Source organism: Stegodyphus dumicola, chromosome 2, assembly GCF_044657685.1.
Source record: "Stegodyphus dumicola isolate Sdum_Otavi_A_Nest chromosome 2, ASM4465768v1".
In the NCBI taxonomy this organism is placed as follows: Eukaryota; Metazoa; Arthropoda; class Arachnida; order Araneae; family Eresidae; genus Stegodyphus; species Stegodyphus dumicola.
This window is the reverse complement of record NC_140769.1, coordinates 162,834,637-162,855,197: the sequence shown is the minus strand read 5'-3', so window position 1 is coordinate 162,855,197 and position 20,561 is coordinate 162,834,637. Positions and strand designations below refer to the sequence as shown.

The window sequence follows — 20,561 nt, the reverse complement described above, 5'->3', positions numbered from 1 at the left end:
ACCTTCTGCATTTAAAAAATTTAAAGTCCCAATTTTGAAATTATGAGAAAAACACAGTTAAGCAGTAAATTAATTTTCTACTTGTTATTAAAGCAGAGTTAGACAGAAGTACAATTGATGTATTACTGCATCATAATCAACCAGTATTTAGAAATGGCTAAGTTATCATGTTATTTTTGATGTCATAATATCAGGTAATTCCCTTCCTGTCACTGTTTCTCCATTAGATGAAGAAGAATTGCCAATTGATGCATGATGCCTTCCTCTGATACAACTTCTGCCACCTCAGATCCATTTTCTTGTACTATAGTTCTCTAACACCTCAAAACACTACTGTCATGTAACAAACACCAAAAACATACAAACTGTTTCCAAAAGACAAGCATTTCTACTTCTAACTGGTCAAACATACGGAGACAAAACAATTTTCATTATCACTTGATGCCAGAATGTCTCGTAAATCCCTTCCTTAATATGCATTCCTTTCCTTCTCGTTTTCTACCCCCACATCTGTAACTTCTGTGTAGCTGTATGTCATAAATAAAGTTGGAGCATCCAATAATGAATATCATCAGAACCAGATCTTTTTTCCATTATGAGGAAGCTTCGCTAATGGGAATATACAAAATCATTCCATTTCATGGCACTGGGAAATCAGAAATTGTCTGTATGAAAGAAGTGTCAATTAACGTAAGTTTTACTGCATTATCACAAATTTTTATTAATGTAAGTAAACACTAATTTATTCTTCATTCAAAAAAGATGCGAGGGTCATATTTGGATGATTTTTTTCTCACAGTAAAACTAAAAGTCCAAATGATTTGAAATTTTAATATGTGATAATTTTTCAGAAAAGAGGAGAACTTATGAAGTTAGTAAAACATTAACAGGTAGCTTTGATATATAGATGCCATAGACCCAAGGAGCTTTTTAAGATTAATCAATTTTATAATGTTGTGTTTATTTGTAATTAATTTAGTTTTTATGTATCTGTGTTGTATATTATTTTTATTTATGTACTTATTTATTTAGAGCCTTTTGTATGATAGTTTTTTTTTATTTAATGGATATTTTATTTATAGCTACTTAATGTGTTTATTTTTCATATAGTTTTGTAGAACTTTTAATTCTGAGTGAATTGTTGGAATTTTAAAGATAGAGCCAAAAATACACAAAATTTCCCTACCAAACCTATGGCAATATTTAGCAAATCTTTACCAGTTTGGTGACATTTTGAAAGTTTTTGAAACATGGGATGGAATTGTAAAGCAACTGTGATTATGAGTTACTAGATTGAAACTTTTGACCTGTTTTACATTAATCTAACAGTCTGTGTTTGCTGCTTTAAACTTTGCTGAGAATGATTATGGCGATCTGCTAAATTCCCTGCAATAGAGAGAAATTTTTGTTTATGCTTACATTTTTATTGGATTATTTTTTGCTGTGTCTCATACTTGTAAGAACTGTTATTCATTTCAGTAAAGTTTTGATTTTTCATGTCCATCTGGTTGAGATATTTAATGTAATATGTAACAATATTATGTACTTTTGTTCTGGAATTCATATTATCTGGAGAGCCTGGTTACCCAGCTGTAGTTTGATTCTTGTTTGTATCAGTTAATCAGGACTACTGAATATATATATATATATATACAGTGGTGGCCAAAATTGTGGACACTTTTGGAAATTTGTATGTTTTTGAACTTTGTATGCTTATAGAAAATGTTACGTTTCACAAAATGCAAACTTGTATATATCATTTTAAAGAGAATATATTACTGAATTCAATACAAAACACAAAATTCAATTATTTGCAATACAAAAAAGTTAAACAATAATAGTTATCGATATACATTAGATAGTGATGATTGCAGTGAGTTATCAGTACTAAGTAGGGTACCCTTTATTTTTTATTACAGCTTCACATCGACGTTTTATTGAACTGACAAGAGTTTTAAGCTCTTCTTTCGTTATTACATGATGCCAGGAAACAATTATAGCCTCAATTAGTTTCCTTTTATTCGATGGGTGCCTCATTCGGACAAGAGTTTTAAAACAGTGCCACACATTTTGATAGGATTGAGGTCAGGACTGTTTCCTGGCCATGACAATAACTTAATGCTCTTTGTACGAAACCGCTCTTTCGATATTTTGGCCGTGTGGCAAGGAACAGAATCCTGCTGAAAAATAAACGAAGCATTGCTGGGAAAGAGATCTCTGATGGAAGGTAGAAGTTTTGGTTCTAGAATAGTGTCAATGTATTTTCTGGCATTCAGTGTCCTATCGATGACATGAAGGCGACCGATACCATCTGCTGACATGCATGATCAAATCATAACACTAACTGGGTTTTTCACAGTTGCTTGAATGGAGTCAGGATCTAGCTCTTCTCCTATTCTATGTCTTACGTATTTTCGCCCATCACTACCGAATAACGATATCTTAGTTTCATCACTCCATATAACTTGTGACCACTGATCATCTGTCCAATTAATGTGTTCCTTTGCCCACTGTAGTCTTTTTTTTTTTCGTTGCTGAAAATTAAGATAAGGCTTTTTTCGTGGAGTTCTACCTCTCAGTCCAACATCTGTTAATTTTCTCCTGATTGTTCTTGAACTGACAGAAACACCAGCATCATTCAGATCACTTCTGATGGCCGCTTATGACATTTTTCTATCTTGGAGACATAGTCTTTTTATTCTTCTGTCATCAATTGATGTGGTGCACCTTTTTCGGCCTTTTCCTTCTTTGTTTTTTATTGAATTTGTCTCCTGATATCGTAAACAAAACGTTCGGACTCCAGGACTTCAGATGTGGTCACTGAACCACCCACCTGTCTTGCAATTTCAGCATAGGAAAGACCACTTTCTCGTAACACAATAATATTACATCTCTTTCTAGGTGTCCAATCTACTCTTTTATTTGATGTCATTGCTTCTTGACTAAATATTAAAAATTTTTAAAAAAATTCCTACTTGTAATTGCAGTATATAAGAAACAGGTTCTCCTTCTACAGAACAAAGCAAAATAATGAATTGTGTAAACTTGATGTCAACTTCTACTGGCAAGTGTAAACATGATGTCAGCTTGTACTGGCAGTTACTAACATTTGATTGGTTCTCAGAACAAGAACAGTGATCGGCCAGGAAAGCTAGACATTACAAACCACTTCATAACTGTGTTTTTTATTTGTATTATAGTACATATAACTTTTTTTTTTGTATTGCAAATAATTGAATTTTGTGTTTTGTATTGAATTCAGTAATAAATTCTCTTTAAAATGATATATACAAGTTTGCATTTTGCGAAACGTAACATTTTCTATAAGCATACAAAGTTCAAAAACATAAAAATTTCCAGAAGTGTCCACAATTTTGGCCACCACTGTATATATATTAATTTAGGACTAAATTTATGCATTGTAAGTTCTTTAAGATTAAAAATTACTGCTAATTAATGCTTTTTTTCAAAATATTTAATGTTCTTTTATAAATTCATTGTTTTTATCTTTTCTCCCAGTTTATGGATGTCCTTGGAAAGATAGACCGACAAATGTCTGTAGGAGATTTGCTGGAGATTTTCAATGATCAAGGATGTTCAGATTATATTGTTGTTTATATGAGGTAAATTAATTATAGTAATATAAAATTTTCAACGATTTTTGAATGATTAGCATGTATTACTATTTATATTAAGGGCCCTATTCACGACAAGGAACGTAAATAACGATAATTTCTTAACGGACGACCGCTAAATTTTACGACTCCAGTACCCATAAGGACTGTTGGTTAAATTGGCATTCGTGACAACGACCGTCGGAGGTATCCTTACGGTAAGTAACCTTCGTTCGAGAGTTGGGGAAGTTCATTAAAATAAGCCAATCATATTACAGCTACTAGCATAGACTCCAACTACTACGGATTCTCCGTAGTTTCTACGGAAATTCATGAAAAACTACGAGCTACGAAAAGTATGGAAAAAACTACGGATTTTACAGAAACAAGAGCAGGAGAACCAGTACGCAAAACGGAACCAACTAATTCATCCGATGATTGGCTGAATACTCGTGTTATCATATATCACGTGTTGAGTGCGTTCCTAGTTTTGAAGAATTAGCCAATCGTAGATCAATAACTCCAACCGTTAACGACTTATCAATAGTTCCACCCAATTGTCTGTCTCCCAGGTTCCTCGCTGATGCGTGTTTAGGCTGCATTCGGCTGCATTGTGTAGTTTACGGCGAGAGCTTAGCATGTGTCTTGTGAACTGTGAATCAGGTGAAAGATTTTTAATCATAATGCTGCCTCGAACGAAGAAGCCAAAATTATCAAAGCAGAAGTTTAAAGATTCATATTCTTCAGAATTTCCATGCATTAAAGCGTCCGAAATTTCTGTGAATCACGCACACTGCAGTGTATGCAACAAAGACTTCTCAGTTGCTCATGGCGGAAAAGATGACTGTAAACGGCATGTGTTTTCTCAAAAGCATATAGAACTTGGCACCGTAAAATCTAAAGAAATAACAAATTTCTTAATAAAAGATGACGAAACAGATCCTATAAAAGCCGAATGCTATTTTGTTCGTTTTTTAATTGAACATAATCTACCGCTTTCTGTTTCGGATCATTCCAAAGAGCTTTTCAAAGCAATGTTTCCGGATTCTGCCATAGCAAAAAAATTTAGCTGCGGTCATACCAAAACTGCTGCTATTGTGAAAACGCTTGCAGAAAATACTGTTGCTGATATTATAAAATCAGTGTGCAGTACATCATTTTCTCTAAGTACTGATGGAAGTAATGATAACAATGATAACAAACTGTACCCATTGGTTATAACATACTACAGTAAAGAAAAGGGAGTGATGATTACTTCATTGATTTCTATTTTAGAATGCACGAATAATACAGGAGAAGGTATTTTTAATTGTATAAATGAAAACTTTAAAAACAAAGGTTTAGAATGGAAAAATTGCTTATCATTTTCTTCAGATAATGCTAGTAATATGATTGGAAAGTTTAAAGGTGTAGCATCATTTATCAAAATGCATCAACCAAGTATAATCACCCGAGGTTGTCCGTGCCACCTCTTGCATATAGCTGCAAAAAAAGCTACTGAAAAATTAATTGGCTCAGAAATTGAAATGTTGATAATAGATATATATTTTTACTTGGAGAAAAGTTCAAAACGGAAGCATAGCTTCAAAGTTGCTCAACAAATTTTGGGACAGAATGCAAAATCTCATAAAATTTTGAAATATTGCAGTACGAGATGGTTGTCTCTTTTAGAATCTATAACAAGGATTTTGGAACAGTGGGATGCTGTGATAAATTGTTTTGGAGATAAACCAGATAACACTGAGAATGAAGGAAAGAGATTGCAAAACATTAAAAAAATTTTACAGTCACCGACCACCAAATTGTACTTGTTATTTTTGAAAAATACTTTGCCTTTGTTTATAACAGTAAATATTAATTTGCAACAACAAGCTCCTTATATACATAAATTGAGAAGAGAACATTTTGAACTTATAATGAATTTATTTGTTAGATTCGTAAAACCATCAGTAATTTCTAAAGAAAATGAAGATGTTACTCTAACGTCTATTCCATTTCAGAAGTATAGTAAACAAAAAGAAAATGAAAATTTAGTGATTGGTGCGGAAACAAGACTATATTTAAAAAATGCCAAGTTGAATGAAAGTGAAGTGAAATCATTTTTCAATTCTGTGCGAGCTTTTTTTGTAACTGCATGTTCATATATAATTGATAAATTTCCACCGAGTGATCCATTTCTAAAACATGCTGAAGTTGCTGACATCAACTTGAGAACTGAAGTCTCATTTTCATCTGTTCTTTACTTGATGAATACTTTTCCATCCATTATTGATGAAAAATGTCTTAATCAAGTAGAAATTGAATTTTCCATGTATCAAGTAGATGATTTGAAAGAAATTGTAGATTTGCGTATTGATATAGCATGGGGAGAAATTGCCAAATTAAAAAATATGAATGGGTGTATTAAATACAAAGTATTGCCTTCTGTAATGCTTGCTGTCTTAATAATACCTCATTCAAATGCAGCTTGCGAAAGAATTTTTTCTATTGTTAAAAAAAATCAGACGGAATTTCGACCAAATTTAGGTCTTAAAACTCTTGAAGCAGTTTTGATTGAAAAAATAAGTATGCAGGCAAATGAAGAACTGTGTTATAAAAAAACATTCTCAAAATCAGAACTTAAGCTTGCTAAGCATGCTACATATAAATCTTTGCATTCATAAATTATGCGTGTTTTGTTTAATACTTATATGTATCATTCTTGGTTATTTAAATTTTATTTCCCTGTAGAAATCATATCCAGAATAAAGATATGATTTATAGCTTCTGATTTTTTCTATGATTAGTAGTGATTTGAGGTACTTTTTATTAGTGAATGCTTGAGGAGTTAAAAGAAAATTTCTAATTAAATTTGCATATAATTTACAAGGTATATTTTTAATTATTCAGTTTTATATGTATATGGATTTTAAATGTAATAAAATTGATTACAATTAATTATTAATTTAAAATTAATGAATGGTTAATTACAACATACGCTACGCGCATATTTTCAAAGTTGTAAAAATGTCGTTCGCGCATTGACTACTGACAAGGTTTGCTGAAGGTTGGAGTCTTCGTCATTCATGTTCTAGCATAGGCCTCGTGTTGTAGCAACGCTTTAGGGTGCCATCTTTGGCTCTTTAACGGTGTTCGCTAAAACTTTATTATTTAACATTCTAGAGTATCGAAACTTCCAATTTTTTGCATTCCTATAAAATGTTTGGCTTTTGCCCCCCTTCTTTTCTCTGCAGTTCAGCTTCTTTCTTGTATTTTTTTTTTAAACTGCCAAATTTCTCATATGATTTAAGTTATTTTAAAAGTTTCTAAAACATTTTCATATATTATATTTCACATTTGTATATTAGTTAAAAATACTTTCTTTTTGAATTCCTTTATTGAATTTCCAATTTTTACTTTTAAATACATGCATAATGTTAAGCATCTCAAAATCTATTTTTTGGCAATACATTTTTTGCAGCTGTATGCTTAAATTTTTATGAGGTTGTACTGGATTTATATTCATATTTTCATATTTATTTAACTACTTTCTTTTTAGAATTCAAGGTAATTCCATGTGTCATATAAAAATTAGAAGTCTGTCAGTGATCTATTTGTGTGATAATTCTTAATTTCTCAGCAATGGCATTTCAGTACTGATAGTGTTAAGCATATTACTTTTATTTACATTACATGTTAAAATATTTAGAGGCCGTTAAAGCTGTGGGTACAAATTGGTATGAATACAACTTCAGTAATTTTTAAGTTTCTAAAGCTTTCCTGAATCAAAAGATAATTTTCTAAAATTGTAAATAAATTTTTACATGATAAATACATAAGTGCATGCTGGCGCTTTAATATATCTAGCAAGTTCACAGTTTAAACTTCTCAAAAAATTAATAGCATGTCTACATATAAAGCATGTTTTTAATTTTAAATATGCTATTTGAAGTTTCCTTATATATGGAATCTATTATTGTAGCAAACTGGTTAAAATGTTATTTTGCATGTGTTTCCAGAAAAGGCAGCTAAAGGCTTTATGATTTCAAATACTGGTTCAAGACATGCACCTTTATATTATAATGCTTTTAGATTGAAGTGCAGAATGCTGTAAAAAATACTTCAGTTCTCTGATGGAAAAAAAATAAATTTTTGTATAGATTTATTAGAGTAAAAATTCCACATCAAAAACATTTTTTCACCTAGGTAAAACAAAGTTTAAAAAATAATGCATACATAAATAAATAAAAATAATACTTTTACATACGGAATTTGCAGATATTATTTACTAATTAATTATTTGTTATTGATAGCTACTTTTTATAATATATAGAAAAAATACTGATAAATTTATAAGAGTTTACATGCATTAAATGATGAAAAAAACATACATATGCTATTAATATTACATGTATCTGAATGTTTAATGATAATTCCATAACCTATACAAGATTCAATCTATAACCACTGCAAGGACAATGCTTAAATCACAGTTCTTCTTATTAATTAATTTCCATATGTAAAAGCATAAAAATATCATTTAGCTACAGATCTATAAATTAAGGCCTCTTGTAACAAGCATATGCAAAACACATATAGTGAAAATAATGCAAAAATAGAAATTTTTCACTCTTTTTCTTAATGTTGTGCAATTCATTCCATTATATTAAAATCTTATTAAAATACAGCAGTAATTTGATATTTTTTCTATTATAAATCAACAGCTTTATATAGAACGATCTTACTTTACTGGATTCTTATTTAAATGAATGTATATGGAAATATCAAAATAAATGCCCCCCCCCAAAAAAAAAAACTCTGAAGAAATCTTAGCCAACACTGCTAAGATAATATTCTTATTTTCAATAAAATGAATGTTTCAAGGTATATCATTCTAGTTTAGTTCTTTTTCTATTAAAGCAGCTAACCTAAAACATATATTTCACTAACTTGTTAAAAATATAGCTTAAGTAAGTTTTATGTGCATACTGAGAAGACAGAAAAGAAAATAGCCTTGATTTAAAACCTGTTTTAAAGCAACAAGTAAATAAAATACACTGGTTCTATTAGCATGTCAACAACAACAAAAAAATAAATAAATAAAAAAATAAAAAAAAAATTATGTAAAAACAAACCCCAAATATCACATTATGATATATTACACTCTTACAAAAGAAGAAATATCAGATTAGGAATATACTCTTTTATATATTTGATAACAAAGAAGACTAAAACATATGCATCATCACATTATGAAAAATTCTGCAAGTCATTACAATAATAAGGTAAAAATCAGTTTATCATTCTTTCACAGTAGCACTAAGTTTTCCAATCAAAATTATGAATACGCCAAAACAGATTCACTATTGGTGCCTCAAATTTAAGGTCACACAAAAGTAAATTTGATTTAGCTGAACATGAAATCTTCCACGACAAATTTATGAACAAATTGATTTTCTTTAAAATGCACTAACAAAAACATGCATGAAATTTAACATTAAAATCTAAAGCACTAGTATTTAACAACAGTTACATGTATTAAATGAATTTAATCACACTTTTAAGAATGCAATTTTCTGATAAATTTTAATTTTTATACAAAAATAGATTTAACTTTGTAAAGCTACTTAAAACATATTTCCTTTTCACACATTTAAATAAATTTAAAGTATACTTAAAAATACAACATGAAGATTTACTACTAGATAAAGCATGATAATGGGCTCAAAACAATTTGTCGAATATTTAAATTAATACTTAACTTCTTCAAAATTCCTAAAAAAATACAGAATATATTTATCTTACTGTAAAGAAAAAACAAAATTATATATAATTTAGATCACACTATCAAGTTTTTAACACTGGTGCCAACTAGCAGATTTGGCAACAATATATTAGAATCAAAATAGAAAGCTACTTTAAATTACCAGTAGTACAGTAAAATTAAATAAAAATAAGGCACATCACATTTTTAACCTTTGTGATAACCCAGCACAAAGTTTACATGAATTAGGATACAATTTAATCAGCAATATAAACTATTTGCGATAATAAAAGAAACATAACAAACTGTATTGGCAAAATTTTACTGCACAAACACTTGCACATTTCGCAATTGATTTTGTATTTATAAAATCAGTTGATCGTCAATAAGTGACAGTGAAATAAAAATACACATTTTGAAGAAATACGAAGAGTAATTTATCTATCTAACATTCTATGGAAAAATACAAAGCTGAAATCTATACTGTATTTAAGTCTATACTGCATTAAGTATACCTTAAATCTATACTGTATATATTATAAAACTCTATACTGTATTAAGAACTATCTATATTGTATTTAAGTCGAACACATTGCTTCGATGACGGAAAATTCGCTGTCGAGGCTAAGAAATTCGACTGATTTCATCCAAATACGCTTCAGCTAAAACTGGCGCAAAACCTTCCGCCATGTTTATTGCCAGAATTATAGCCATCTGTCACGAAGGGTCAGATCTGTCCTTACTTTAACAGCCGTCTCGTCAATTTAACGGTCAAATTTAACGCTAGCTTTGATGAGAATACCAATACTTGCGATTTAACTACTTGTGACGTCAGCGTACCACGTGATTCCGTAAATCTGGCTTAACAGTGTGGTTAAAAATGTCATGAATAGGCCCCTAAGTAAATTAATTTTCTTTCAGTTAAAGAAGAATTCTGGTATTCTTTTAGCAGATATAAACCTATCCAACAACCTAATATTAATTTTAAAGTGAATCTGTATCTACAGTTCATCTCTACATATAATAAAAGAAAGAGTGTGTCTGTGTGTGTGTCTTTCATTCGCGCTGAGCGTAAGCTAATAGACCCACGGCTACGAAATTTGGTACATAGGTGCATCTAGACAAGAGCCAGTGCACTTCGAAGCGATTTTTTCGAAATTCGAATTAGAATTTTTTTAATTATATGTTTTGTTACGAAATCACGTCATTTTGAGACATAATGGGCTATAGGAAAGCGAGATTTTACTCTATGCACTCCATTTTTACATCGTCATGAAACATAGGCACTTAGCTATTTTACGAACTTAAAATAAATTTTGTGTTTCAATAAATCGATTATATATGAATTTATTTAACAAAGGGAGCTTAACACCTTTTCAACAGATTTTTTTATGAAAAGGTTTATTTTTAAAAATGTACAGTTTAATTTTCTTTGATTTTTGGACATGTTAAACTTTCATCCTTGCGACTGCTTTTACAAAAAGAATTTTGGAAAAATGATAATATTTTGTATTTTAAAAAATTTTTTTAAATGAAGCTTCCATGTACATTTCTCACATCTCACTTTTTTAGAAATGTGATTCTGGCAACAATTTCCTTTCTTATTGTTGTTGATAGATTTTTGATGAAATCCCATCATTTTGAATAGTTTCATTCTTTTAGAAATATGGGTTTGGCAATAATGTTTCATCCTATTTCTTATGTCACTGTTTTTAAGAGATTGGCATATTTCATTGTCATTTTTTTATGTATATAATGCATTTTTATTTTTATTTATTTATTTTTTTTTTTATAAAGTTGTTCGGCAGAGAATTCTATACGGAATGTTTTGTTTTTTGAGTTTCTTTCATTTTATTTTTTGCTTATTTCACTATTTGTAAGATATTGAAAAGTTTTGCACGATTTTTTTTCTTCAACAGAAAGTTGGTTAATTTTTTAATTAGGATAATTAATATTTGTTTTAATTGTTTTAAGGGATATAGCTTATTTCATTGTAATTTTTTTCTCTTGAAAATATAAGATAAAATATCATTAATTATACTTTGCTTTTCAGAATTTTTTGTTTTTTGTATTCTTTTATGTTATTTATTGCTCATTTCACTGTCTTTTAGATATTGAAAAGTTTTGAGTGATTTTTTTAGGAAACAAAGTTCTTAACCTCCTTTATACCATTTGAGTTCTTAAGATTTTGCAAAGGGGAGTTCGTGTAAATTTATTTATTGGGATAATTAATATTTGTAGTATTAAGGGATATTGCTTATTTCATTGTAATTTTGTTATACATAATAACTTTTTTTTTATGAATTTGTTCTGCAGAGTAAAATTCTACGCAGTTTTTACATTTAACGTTTGGTGTTTCCTTCAGCCATTTTTCCGGTACATTTAAAAGCCAGACGAAGACTGGCAGCAAAGCTGCTAGTTAATTTATCTATGAAGCTGTAAAGTATAGTGCACAAAAGGGTGCTTTTGACCAGTAATGTAATTTTCCGTCTTAGATTTTCATTTGCTTTTGTGTTGAAGTGCATATATTCATTCTTTGCCAGATTTATGTAATACTTACACATGAGCAAAAACATCAGGGATCTGCAGAAATTTAACATCACACACATTAAATATTATATTCATTATATATAAAATAATTATTATTTTCGTGAAGCTTTATGTATTGTTAGGGTTGGCACCATCTACTTAGATTTTTGACCAATGTTTATGATAAGTGGCACCCTATTAAAAAAAAAAAGAATCCACAAAAGTAAACAAGAAATGTACTTTTTTTTTTTCATTGCATTAAAAAAATTTCTTGCCCCACTCTGTATATATATGTAACAATTTTTTAACGGTAAGTTTTTTTAAGCAGCATATAAGAATTGGTACACAGTGCTAGAGGTATATTTCTAATGAAAAGACAATTGTAGATGCTTCATTTTATCTTGATTTGTAGTATATCATGGCATGATCATGTACTATTGAATTAGCACAAGAACTGAAAGAAGACATGCTATTTTCAATTTTTATATTTGGCTGCTTATATGCTCAGTAGATGAAGAAAGATTTCAGTTTTCTATTTCTTTTAATTTCTTTAATTCTATTTTCTTTTAATGATCTTATTTATATGGGGAATTTTTTGCACTTGTTCGTTAAACTCATATGGAGATTTTTAAAATTTTTTCATAACAGAAAAGGTTAGATGATCTAAGGAAAGGAATCTCTCAAGGAATGCTCATCAAATGTACATTATTACCACTGACTTGCTCAACAATAACTTGATTCACATCTGTCAGATGGCACGAGGGCACAGTATCTCTTCCAGTTCCGCCTGTTATCAAATGAATTATTCACCAGCTCGGACTTTCTTTTGCTCTTTTAAAATTTTATGCATTTTTTTCCACTTTAAGGATTAGATTATTCTTTTCCTAAAATGATATTTTGTACTTAATTATTGTGCATAATTATCTATAAAATGTAATTTTAGGAAAAGGCTTGTTATGCTAATAGATTAAGTCTTGAGTATTTTTGAGTGGATAGTCATGAAAAATATTTATCAGTATATTTAAAAAAAAAATCTGATATAGATACCCATGACTTCCTTGTACAGCCTATTAAATTATGTACATTTTTTGCTGTTCATTTAAATTTATTTTCTTGAATTATTCTAAATTAAATAACTGATCCCTCAAGGCGAGTTAAAATGACATTAAAAACTGCAAATGTTAGAATTAAATATCTTGGTCACTTGTTGTTGTATGGAAGTCAAACTTCTTATAATTTTATTTTTTCATAATGAAATAAAACTTTCCCGAATATAAGTGGAGCTAGAAGACCGCATTAAGAGTTAGATTTCGTTGTTTGCCATAAAGGAATCCCCCCCCCCCCCACAATCTGACATTATCGAAACAGGAATAGTTTCATCATTTAAAACACTTCTGTAACTGAAAGCATATGACTATGACCAATAATTGCAAAATTAAAAGGCTGGGTAAGGGGAAAATATGTACCGTATTTGATGGCATATAAGATGCACTTTTTTTCCTAAATTTGGTCTCAAAAAAGTTACCTGCGTCTTATACGTGAAGGACACAGGTTAACTTTCAATATTGAATGCTATTTTTAGCCAGGTCTAGACGCACATAACTTTTTCTACATCTGCCATAATTATTTTGCACATGCGTGAAATATCTGTCGCCAAAAAGTACCAAAGCTCGAAGTAGATGTTGAAGTTCGAACAGGTTCGGCGGTCATATTACGTCTATGGAGCCTTTCCTTCTTTACATAGACTTTCTTTGACTCAGCCGACACACATGTCGGTATCGGTGCTACTTTCAATAAACGTGTCGGTATCGATGCTTAAAACTATTTGTTTAAAAAAAAATATCCTGGAAAATATGACCACAGGAAAAGAGATTAAGCTATACAATTCGGTATAAACTAGGAGTGTTAAACTACGCCAAGGTGCATGGAAACAGAGCAGCAGCAAGGCATTTCGGTCCACCACCTACCAAAAAAATGATACGTACTTGGCGACTGCAGGAAGATCAACTGAAGACTGCTAAAAAACAAAATCATAACCTTAGATGCCCAGCTTCATCTTGGCCTGAACTTGAAAATGCTGCAAAAATGTGGGTGATAGATAAGAGGAAATCTGTGATAAGTGTTTCAACCAAAATGATGGCTTTGGATCAGTTTAGCGCCCATAGAACTGAAACCATAAAGAATAAAGCGAGAGAATTAAAAACCCAGATAGCTGTCATTTCTGGTGGACTGACTAGCCAATTGCAGCCTTTAGATGTATCGGTGAATAAGCCATTTAAGGAAAAAGTGCGAGAACGATAGAACAAGTGGATAGGAGAGCCACATCACGTCCTCATACCCTCAGGTAGAATGAAGCGGCCTTCTATTTCACAAGTGTGCGAGTGGGTAGAAAGATCTTGGGAGGCCGTAAAGGCTGAAGTAATTGTTAAGTCCTTTAAGAATTGCAGAATCAATAATGCTCTTGATGGAACAGAAGACAACGCATTCTTTGAAGGTGATACTAGCGATGACAAAAACAGTAGTGATGACGATATTCTCGTTTTCGATGATGATGTTAGTGAAAAGGATTTTTATGGTTTTGAAAGTGATTAAAATCTAATTTCATGATAGGCAACATTTTCCTTGAATCTGTATTTTTGTTGTTTCTGCTTTATTTTGTATTATGTTTGATTACTTGGCGTTCATTCATTTATTCATTATTGAAATTTACATATCATGTTCAAAATAGCTTGCTGTTTGTTAATTTTCCTTAATAAAAATATGTTTGGTAATTGCATTCAATGATTTTTGATTTGGCTTTTACAAAACGTGAGAACTAAAAGAAACCACATTTTAAGTTATTGTGGTACCGCGATGTCGCGTGGACTAATGAAACTTTTTTCCCTTGTGTGTAGCCTTCTAAATAAGGGTGCGTCTTATATGCTGTCAAATACGGTATATATATATATATATATATGTTATGTACTGCTGATTGCAATAAAAAGTTAGGTGTACAGATGTTATAGCAGTCCCGTATTCAAAATTTCAACATTCTATGGCTAATTGATTTTGAGTTATGCAAGGTACATGCATCCAGATGCTGTGAAAAATTCCATTGTAAATCCACTTTACAATCTGTTTTGGACATTTATTACAAAAAAAAAATTGCTTAAATGTATTTGAGAATGGTCAAAATGGATATCTTTGTTAAAATATGATACCTGAAATTTTTTATAATTACTGTACTTTTTTTACATTGTAGAAGGAAGTAAAAGGTGTAAAGTTTCAAGGCCCCTATTTTCAAAATGGTGTCAAGATTATCACCAAGTTTGAACTACCTGCATATAGTTTGTGGCTGTCATATCTCTATAATTGCTTTTAATATGGCATAAAAAGGCGTATCTTTCCCACAGGATTTTTCATTCACCACATGAATTACGAAAGCCATGATGATGTGGAGCCTTACACCTTTGTTTTTTGTTTTGCCATTTATAAAAGAGTCCAGCAATCTTTTCACATTTTGTGTGTGAGCACCCATTGTTGGATCAACAAAATTAGATTTGTTATTCACAGTCAAATGACTGTAGACAGCTTTCTGTTTTATAGCCTTGCCAACAATCTGACTATATTGTTGATCCTTCCGCTATGTGGTCTACAACCAGTGTGCTTGCTTCACGATTTGGAGCCTGAATGAGAAAGTACTAGCCACTTTCACAGCATAAACCTACTGAAATCCACTGTTGTGGAAGTACTCTGCCAGCATTGGTTTTCTGCCATACAAAAAAAAAAAAAAAAAAAAAAAAAATCATCAATTTCAGCTATTTTTCCATGCCCACCTGTTTGTGCTTTAATTTTTCAAAGTAAGTCTAGTAAAAAACCTTTCTATTAAAATCATTCTGGTCTGTTGTGGTATTTTGACACATGTTGAGCTGTGTATCGCACCATTTAAATGATGTTAGTTCCTCTGCCCAACAGTAGGTGAAACACGACACTGTTAGGAATGGTATTCTGGAAAACCTAAACCAGTTTTCAGATCAAATGCTCTTTTCGTTTACAACTTTTCACATTTCATCTCAACATACTTTTGTTTGCATATAATTTCATTTCATGGCCATTTATGCATATTCAGTTGTGAACTAGTACATCTTTTTCTTGGAAAAATGATACAGCTTCTTCCTCACTCCTTAATAAGCTAAAGATGTCAATATTTTTTTACAGTGTCGGAATTGGAAAAAAAAATTCTACAATATGATGATGTTCATCACGTTTGTCAAATAAAAGTTGAAAGTGAAATTAAAAGTACAGTTTTTTGTATAAATCTTTAAACTGAAAAATAATAATTATAATTTCACACATTTTACATCATTTGGTGATTTATCATTTATTACATTTTATTTGGTGGTGGAGGCTTAGAAAATCCATGTAGTACCATAAAATTATTTTTTTCACAAAATCTTATAGAATTTATATTCTAGAAAACACTGGAGACTTCAGTATTGATACTTAGCTTGTAATATTATTTGCATAAAATGAAAATGAAAAATATTCTAATTTAATAAGTGTACGATTTGTTTAGCATTTGAAAACTTACAAATTGTGTAAAATTTCTTTCAGCAGGCCATTTAAATCAGCGATAAATTAAAAGAATGTTATACAGTAGTGTCACGAAAGAATATCATAGAATGGCATTTAAATGTGAAAATGTTAATTAAATTATTCTAATTTATTGATTGATTGACTTGTCAAGGCCAGTTGAAAATGATGTCCTCTATCCTAAATTTTGAAATTAAACATCTTGGTCAGTTTTTGTTGTATAAGAGACAAACATTTTATTTCTTTATTTTTATATTGAATATAAAATTTTCTGAAGTATAAGACTATGTAAAAGAGTTATATTTTTTAATTTCTATAAAATTGATATTTTTAAATTTACAAATGCCAAAACGTAAATGTTTGTATCATTTAAAACATTTTTGTCACTGAAAGTATATATCTATGAACGGTAGTTTAAAAAATAAAGGCTGGGTAAGGACTTATGCTGACCCGAAACATAATATTTTTTCATGGTACATAATGCTTACCAGTTGTGTTTTGCAACTTCAGAATCTGAAGCAACATCTATCTAACCCTCAAGTCAGAAAGAAAGGTCTATTTTTTCATGGTATATAATGCTTACCAGTTGTGTTTTGCAACTTCAGAATCTGAAGCAACATCTATCTAACCCTCAAGTCAGAAAGAAAGGTCATTGTAAACTGAAATGCGTGCAGGTGAGATGTGAGAGTTCATTATAATTTCAAAATTTAATTCTTAATAATAAGAGGAAAATATTTAATTATGCATAGAAATGATTGCACAGTTTGAAAAAAAAAATGTTCTTTTATGTAATAGTGCAACCACTTTATAGACGTGACAAAAATTTTCAGAAATTGCCAAATTCTGGCAATCTTGAACTTAACTTTGCTTAAGTTCTACAAGTAGTTTTGCAATTTTTATATGCATTTTGCTTGTTATATTCCATGTTCTGAAGATGTTTTTAACAGACAACATGCCAAAAAACCGTTAGTCTGTCCCAAGGTGATTGCCATAATATGGATCCTTTTATAATTAAAAATGTGTGCTTATATGGTTGAATTAAAAATTTGTGCTTTAATACGGTTGGATGATATAAAATCTAAGCGGGAATGTAATGTTTCCGAGTTTTTTAAACTACATTTAAATGTAAACCAAACGGAAATCATGCAGCGTTTGACTTCTATCTTTAAATAAAATTATTTACTGTTATATAAAACTAAATTTTTATCCTTGGATGATGGTAGTGAGGGATTGATATTTGCAATTGGCATGGTGTTGAACATTTTTATTATTAAAGTTATTTTAACTATATTGTGCTTTGCCAAGATACATTGTAAACAAATCATGGTTTTTGTTGTATCATGAAGATAATGTGTAGCTTCAAATGTTAAAAAGGCGTGGTAGGAGAATGTACTTAAAAGTATATAAATCAGACCATATGATACCTGTATTAGTCACCAACAAAATTTCACAGGGTTCGTAGCGGTCTTTACAAGTCCTTATATTTGAAAATAAAATATAAAGGCCCTTATAAGTGCCTACTCTTTTTTTAAAGCCCTTATTTTTTTGTTTTTAGTGCTTATTTTTTGCTTTTAGTGCTTTTTTTAATCCCCCCTTTTTTCTTTCTTTTTTTTTTTTTTTTTTTTTTTTTTTTTTAATGAGCGTGCATTTTTTTTCCCGTCCGAAGCCGAAACTAAATAAACAACTTTTCTTCCTTATATGCAATGTCAGATGGTGAATCATACTCCCAGAAATTGCTTTCCCCCCTTTCTCTGCATTACCGTAACCTATGGTGCCCGCGAGAGTACAGACAGGTGCACGTCGTTCTATTGGTCAAAGAATTGCGAAAATGGTAGAAAATTCCGTTACATTCGGTATTCTTTTCCTCCCACCCAAGTACTACACACGTTTGAATTTCTATCAAGATTTTAATAATTTGCATTCTCGTTCCACGTGGTCAGTTCATATTCGTGTTTATTATGATCGTTATGCTTATATTATGAGTATATGCATGAATATTTATAATAATATAGTTGCAGTAACTGCTGAAGTGTAGATAAACTTCCAAAAATGGGTGTGTTTTTACACAGATTAGCTTTCTAGGGAATAATATTCGGAATGGCTTAAATAAAAGGAAGGTAATCGAATAGTCAAAATAATTTCTTTCCCCTTCCAATACATTATACAGTACGGAGGTTGGGAGGTTCTCCACTTTCTCCCCAAATCTCTTAATATTGAAGCAGCGGATCCCCCCCCTCCCCGCACTGTCCAATTTGGATTGAATAGGACTAAAAGTTTTTGCGGTCTACCCAACCTAAGCGAAGATTGATTCTATTTCGGAAATTTAACGCAGTCTGTTGAAAATTAGAATCAGAAACACCCCAAATTAGTAAGTCTCTTTTCCTTTATTTAGTTCTTTATTCTCCGAATACCGGCAGCTGTTGATTCCGATTGCGTAATATCACATGTGGAAGAATTACGCCGCACGTATTGCGCAATAACATTTGCGGTATTTTGCAGAGATAAAATTTTGATGTTCCGTCTGAGATTTGTTTATGAACACTTAAAAGAGTTTTTCTGTGCTTTCTAAGTGGAATATTTCTCAGTTCTGTTGGTCTGTTTTTATATGATGCACATATCGAAATGTCAAAATCATTTATTTAGCCGAGAAATATAAAGAACGGCTACTATCTCCCCCCACTCCTCTTTTTCCAGTTACTATCCGGAATATTTGGCAGTTTCCGAGTATGCGGGTTAGTTAAGCTTTTACTGTTAAAGGAGACTGCATGAAGCAATTTCCCGTCTTCTGATTTCAGAAATGTGCCTCTTTTTTTACTTGAATTGCTTTGCTTGGAATATATGTTAAGGGAAAACTGTTATGCAATGAAAATTTATAAATTGTTCAGAATTTTGATTATTATTTAAATAAAGTTAAATTATTTAAATATTAGTATGAGTGGAAAAATAAATTGTATTTTTTATTAGGTGCCAAACGAATACAATTGAAATGGCATATTATTATTTATTTTCTATATTTTGAACTGAAATTTCATCATTAAATCTTGTAATATAGTTTAGTTCTGCATAGTTTTTTTCCCTTCTCATTGTAAACTAATTCTGTAAATTGAACTGTCATTTAAAATAATGCTCATTTTCTTAATAAATATTGCATTGCTTATATTTTAAATTACAAGTCTAATTTTTCTTTTAAGGTTATGCAGTTGTGTATAATATAATTAGACAGGTGCTTATTTTTTCCTTAAAATGTGCTTGAAAAGTGCTTATAGGTGCTTATTTTTTTAACTAAAATGTGGCTATGAACCCTGTTTCAAATTTCAGATCTTTGGGATTTGAGATTTTGTATCTGTACTAGTTGTATACTGTATTTTCAGTCATCAATATTTTCCTGTGTGTATATAAATTATGTGCTACTCATCTTCAAAATTTCAAATTGATAGGTCTTTTAAACTTTTTTTTTTTTTTTTTTTTTTTTTTTTTGAGTAGGGGACAGCATACTGCAAATAGATCATTATATATATATATATATATATGATTATTTGACAGTCTCATAATGATTGATGTGATTTATTCAAAAATTTTAAGATTCACCCTATTTAAAAAATATTTAAAAAATTAATGCTACTTGTGTGACATTCATTACTAAATAATCAACTAATGCATTTATTCAGAATTGATTTCAGTTTTTCATTAAAAATTGTATATAAATAAAGAAATTGTTCATTTGCTAATATAGGCTGATTACATCAGGGTACTTGCAAAAAGAAGAAAGTTTCTTCAGTAGTTTTATTGAAGGAGAAAGAACTGTTAAAGAATTTTGCCATCAAGTAAGTTCTTTGCTTTCAAAATCCTGTTTTAAATATTTTTTTAATGCATAAAAACCATAAACTTCAAAATCATTGTTTCCAGGAAAAAAATATTTAAATCTCAAAATTTCCTGTTTGAGAAGAATCAAACTATGATTCATCTGCTTGGATCACAGAGATTATGCATTTGCTCATTTTAATATAACGTAAAATACTTCAAAATAGTGTAATGAAAATACTAAAAAATGCAGTTTTGTAGTTTTGGCCCAATGCCACGAGTGCCGTTTATTATTTACGTTT

At 30.3% G+C, this 20,561-nt stretch overlaps 1 protein-coding gene across 3 annotated transcripts in view; it reads left to right on the top strand.

Annotated features, from left to right (window-relative positions):
* Positions 1-20,561, top strand: part of LOC118205095 (ubiquitin thioesterase OTUB1) — a 56,738-nt gene that overhangs the window by 26,263 nt on the left and 9,914 nt on the right. For all 3 annotated transcript variants that reach the window (XM_085811399.1, XM_085811397.1, XM_085811398.1), the window contains exons 6-7: positions 3,520-3,623; positions 20,192-20,282. In XM_085811399.1, the coding sequence (XP_085667525.1) occupies positions 3,520-3,623; positions 20,192-20,282 (195 nt within the window). The remainder of the gene's footprint in view (positions 1-3,519; positions 3,624-20,191; positions 20,283-20,561) is intronic.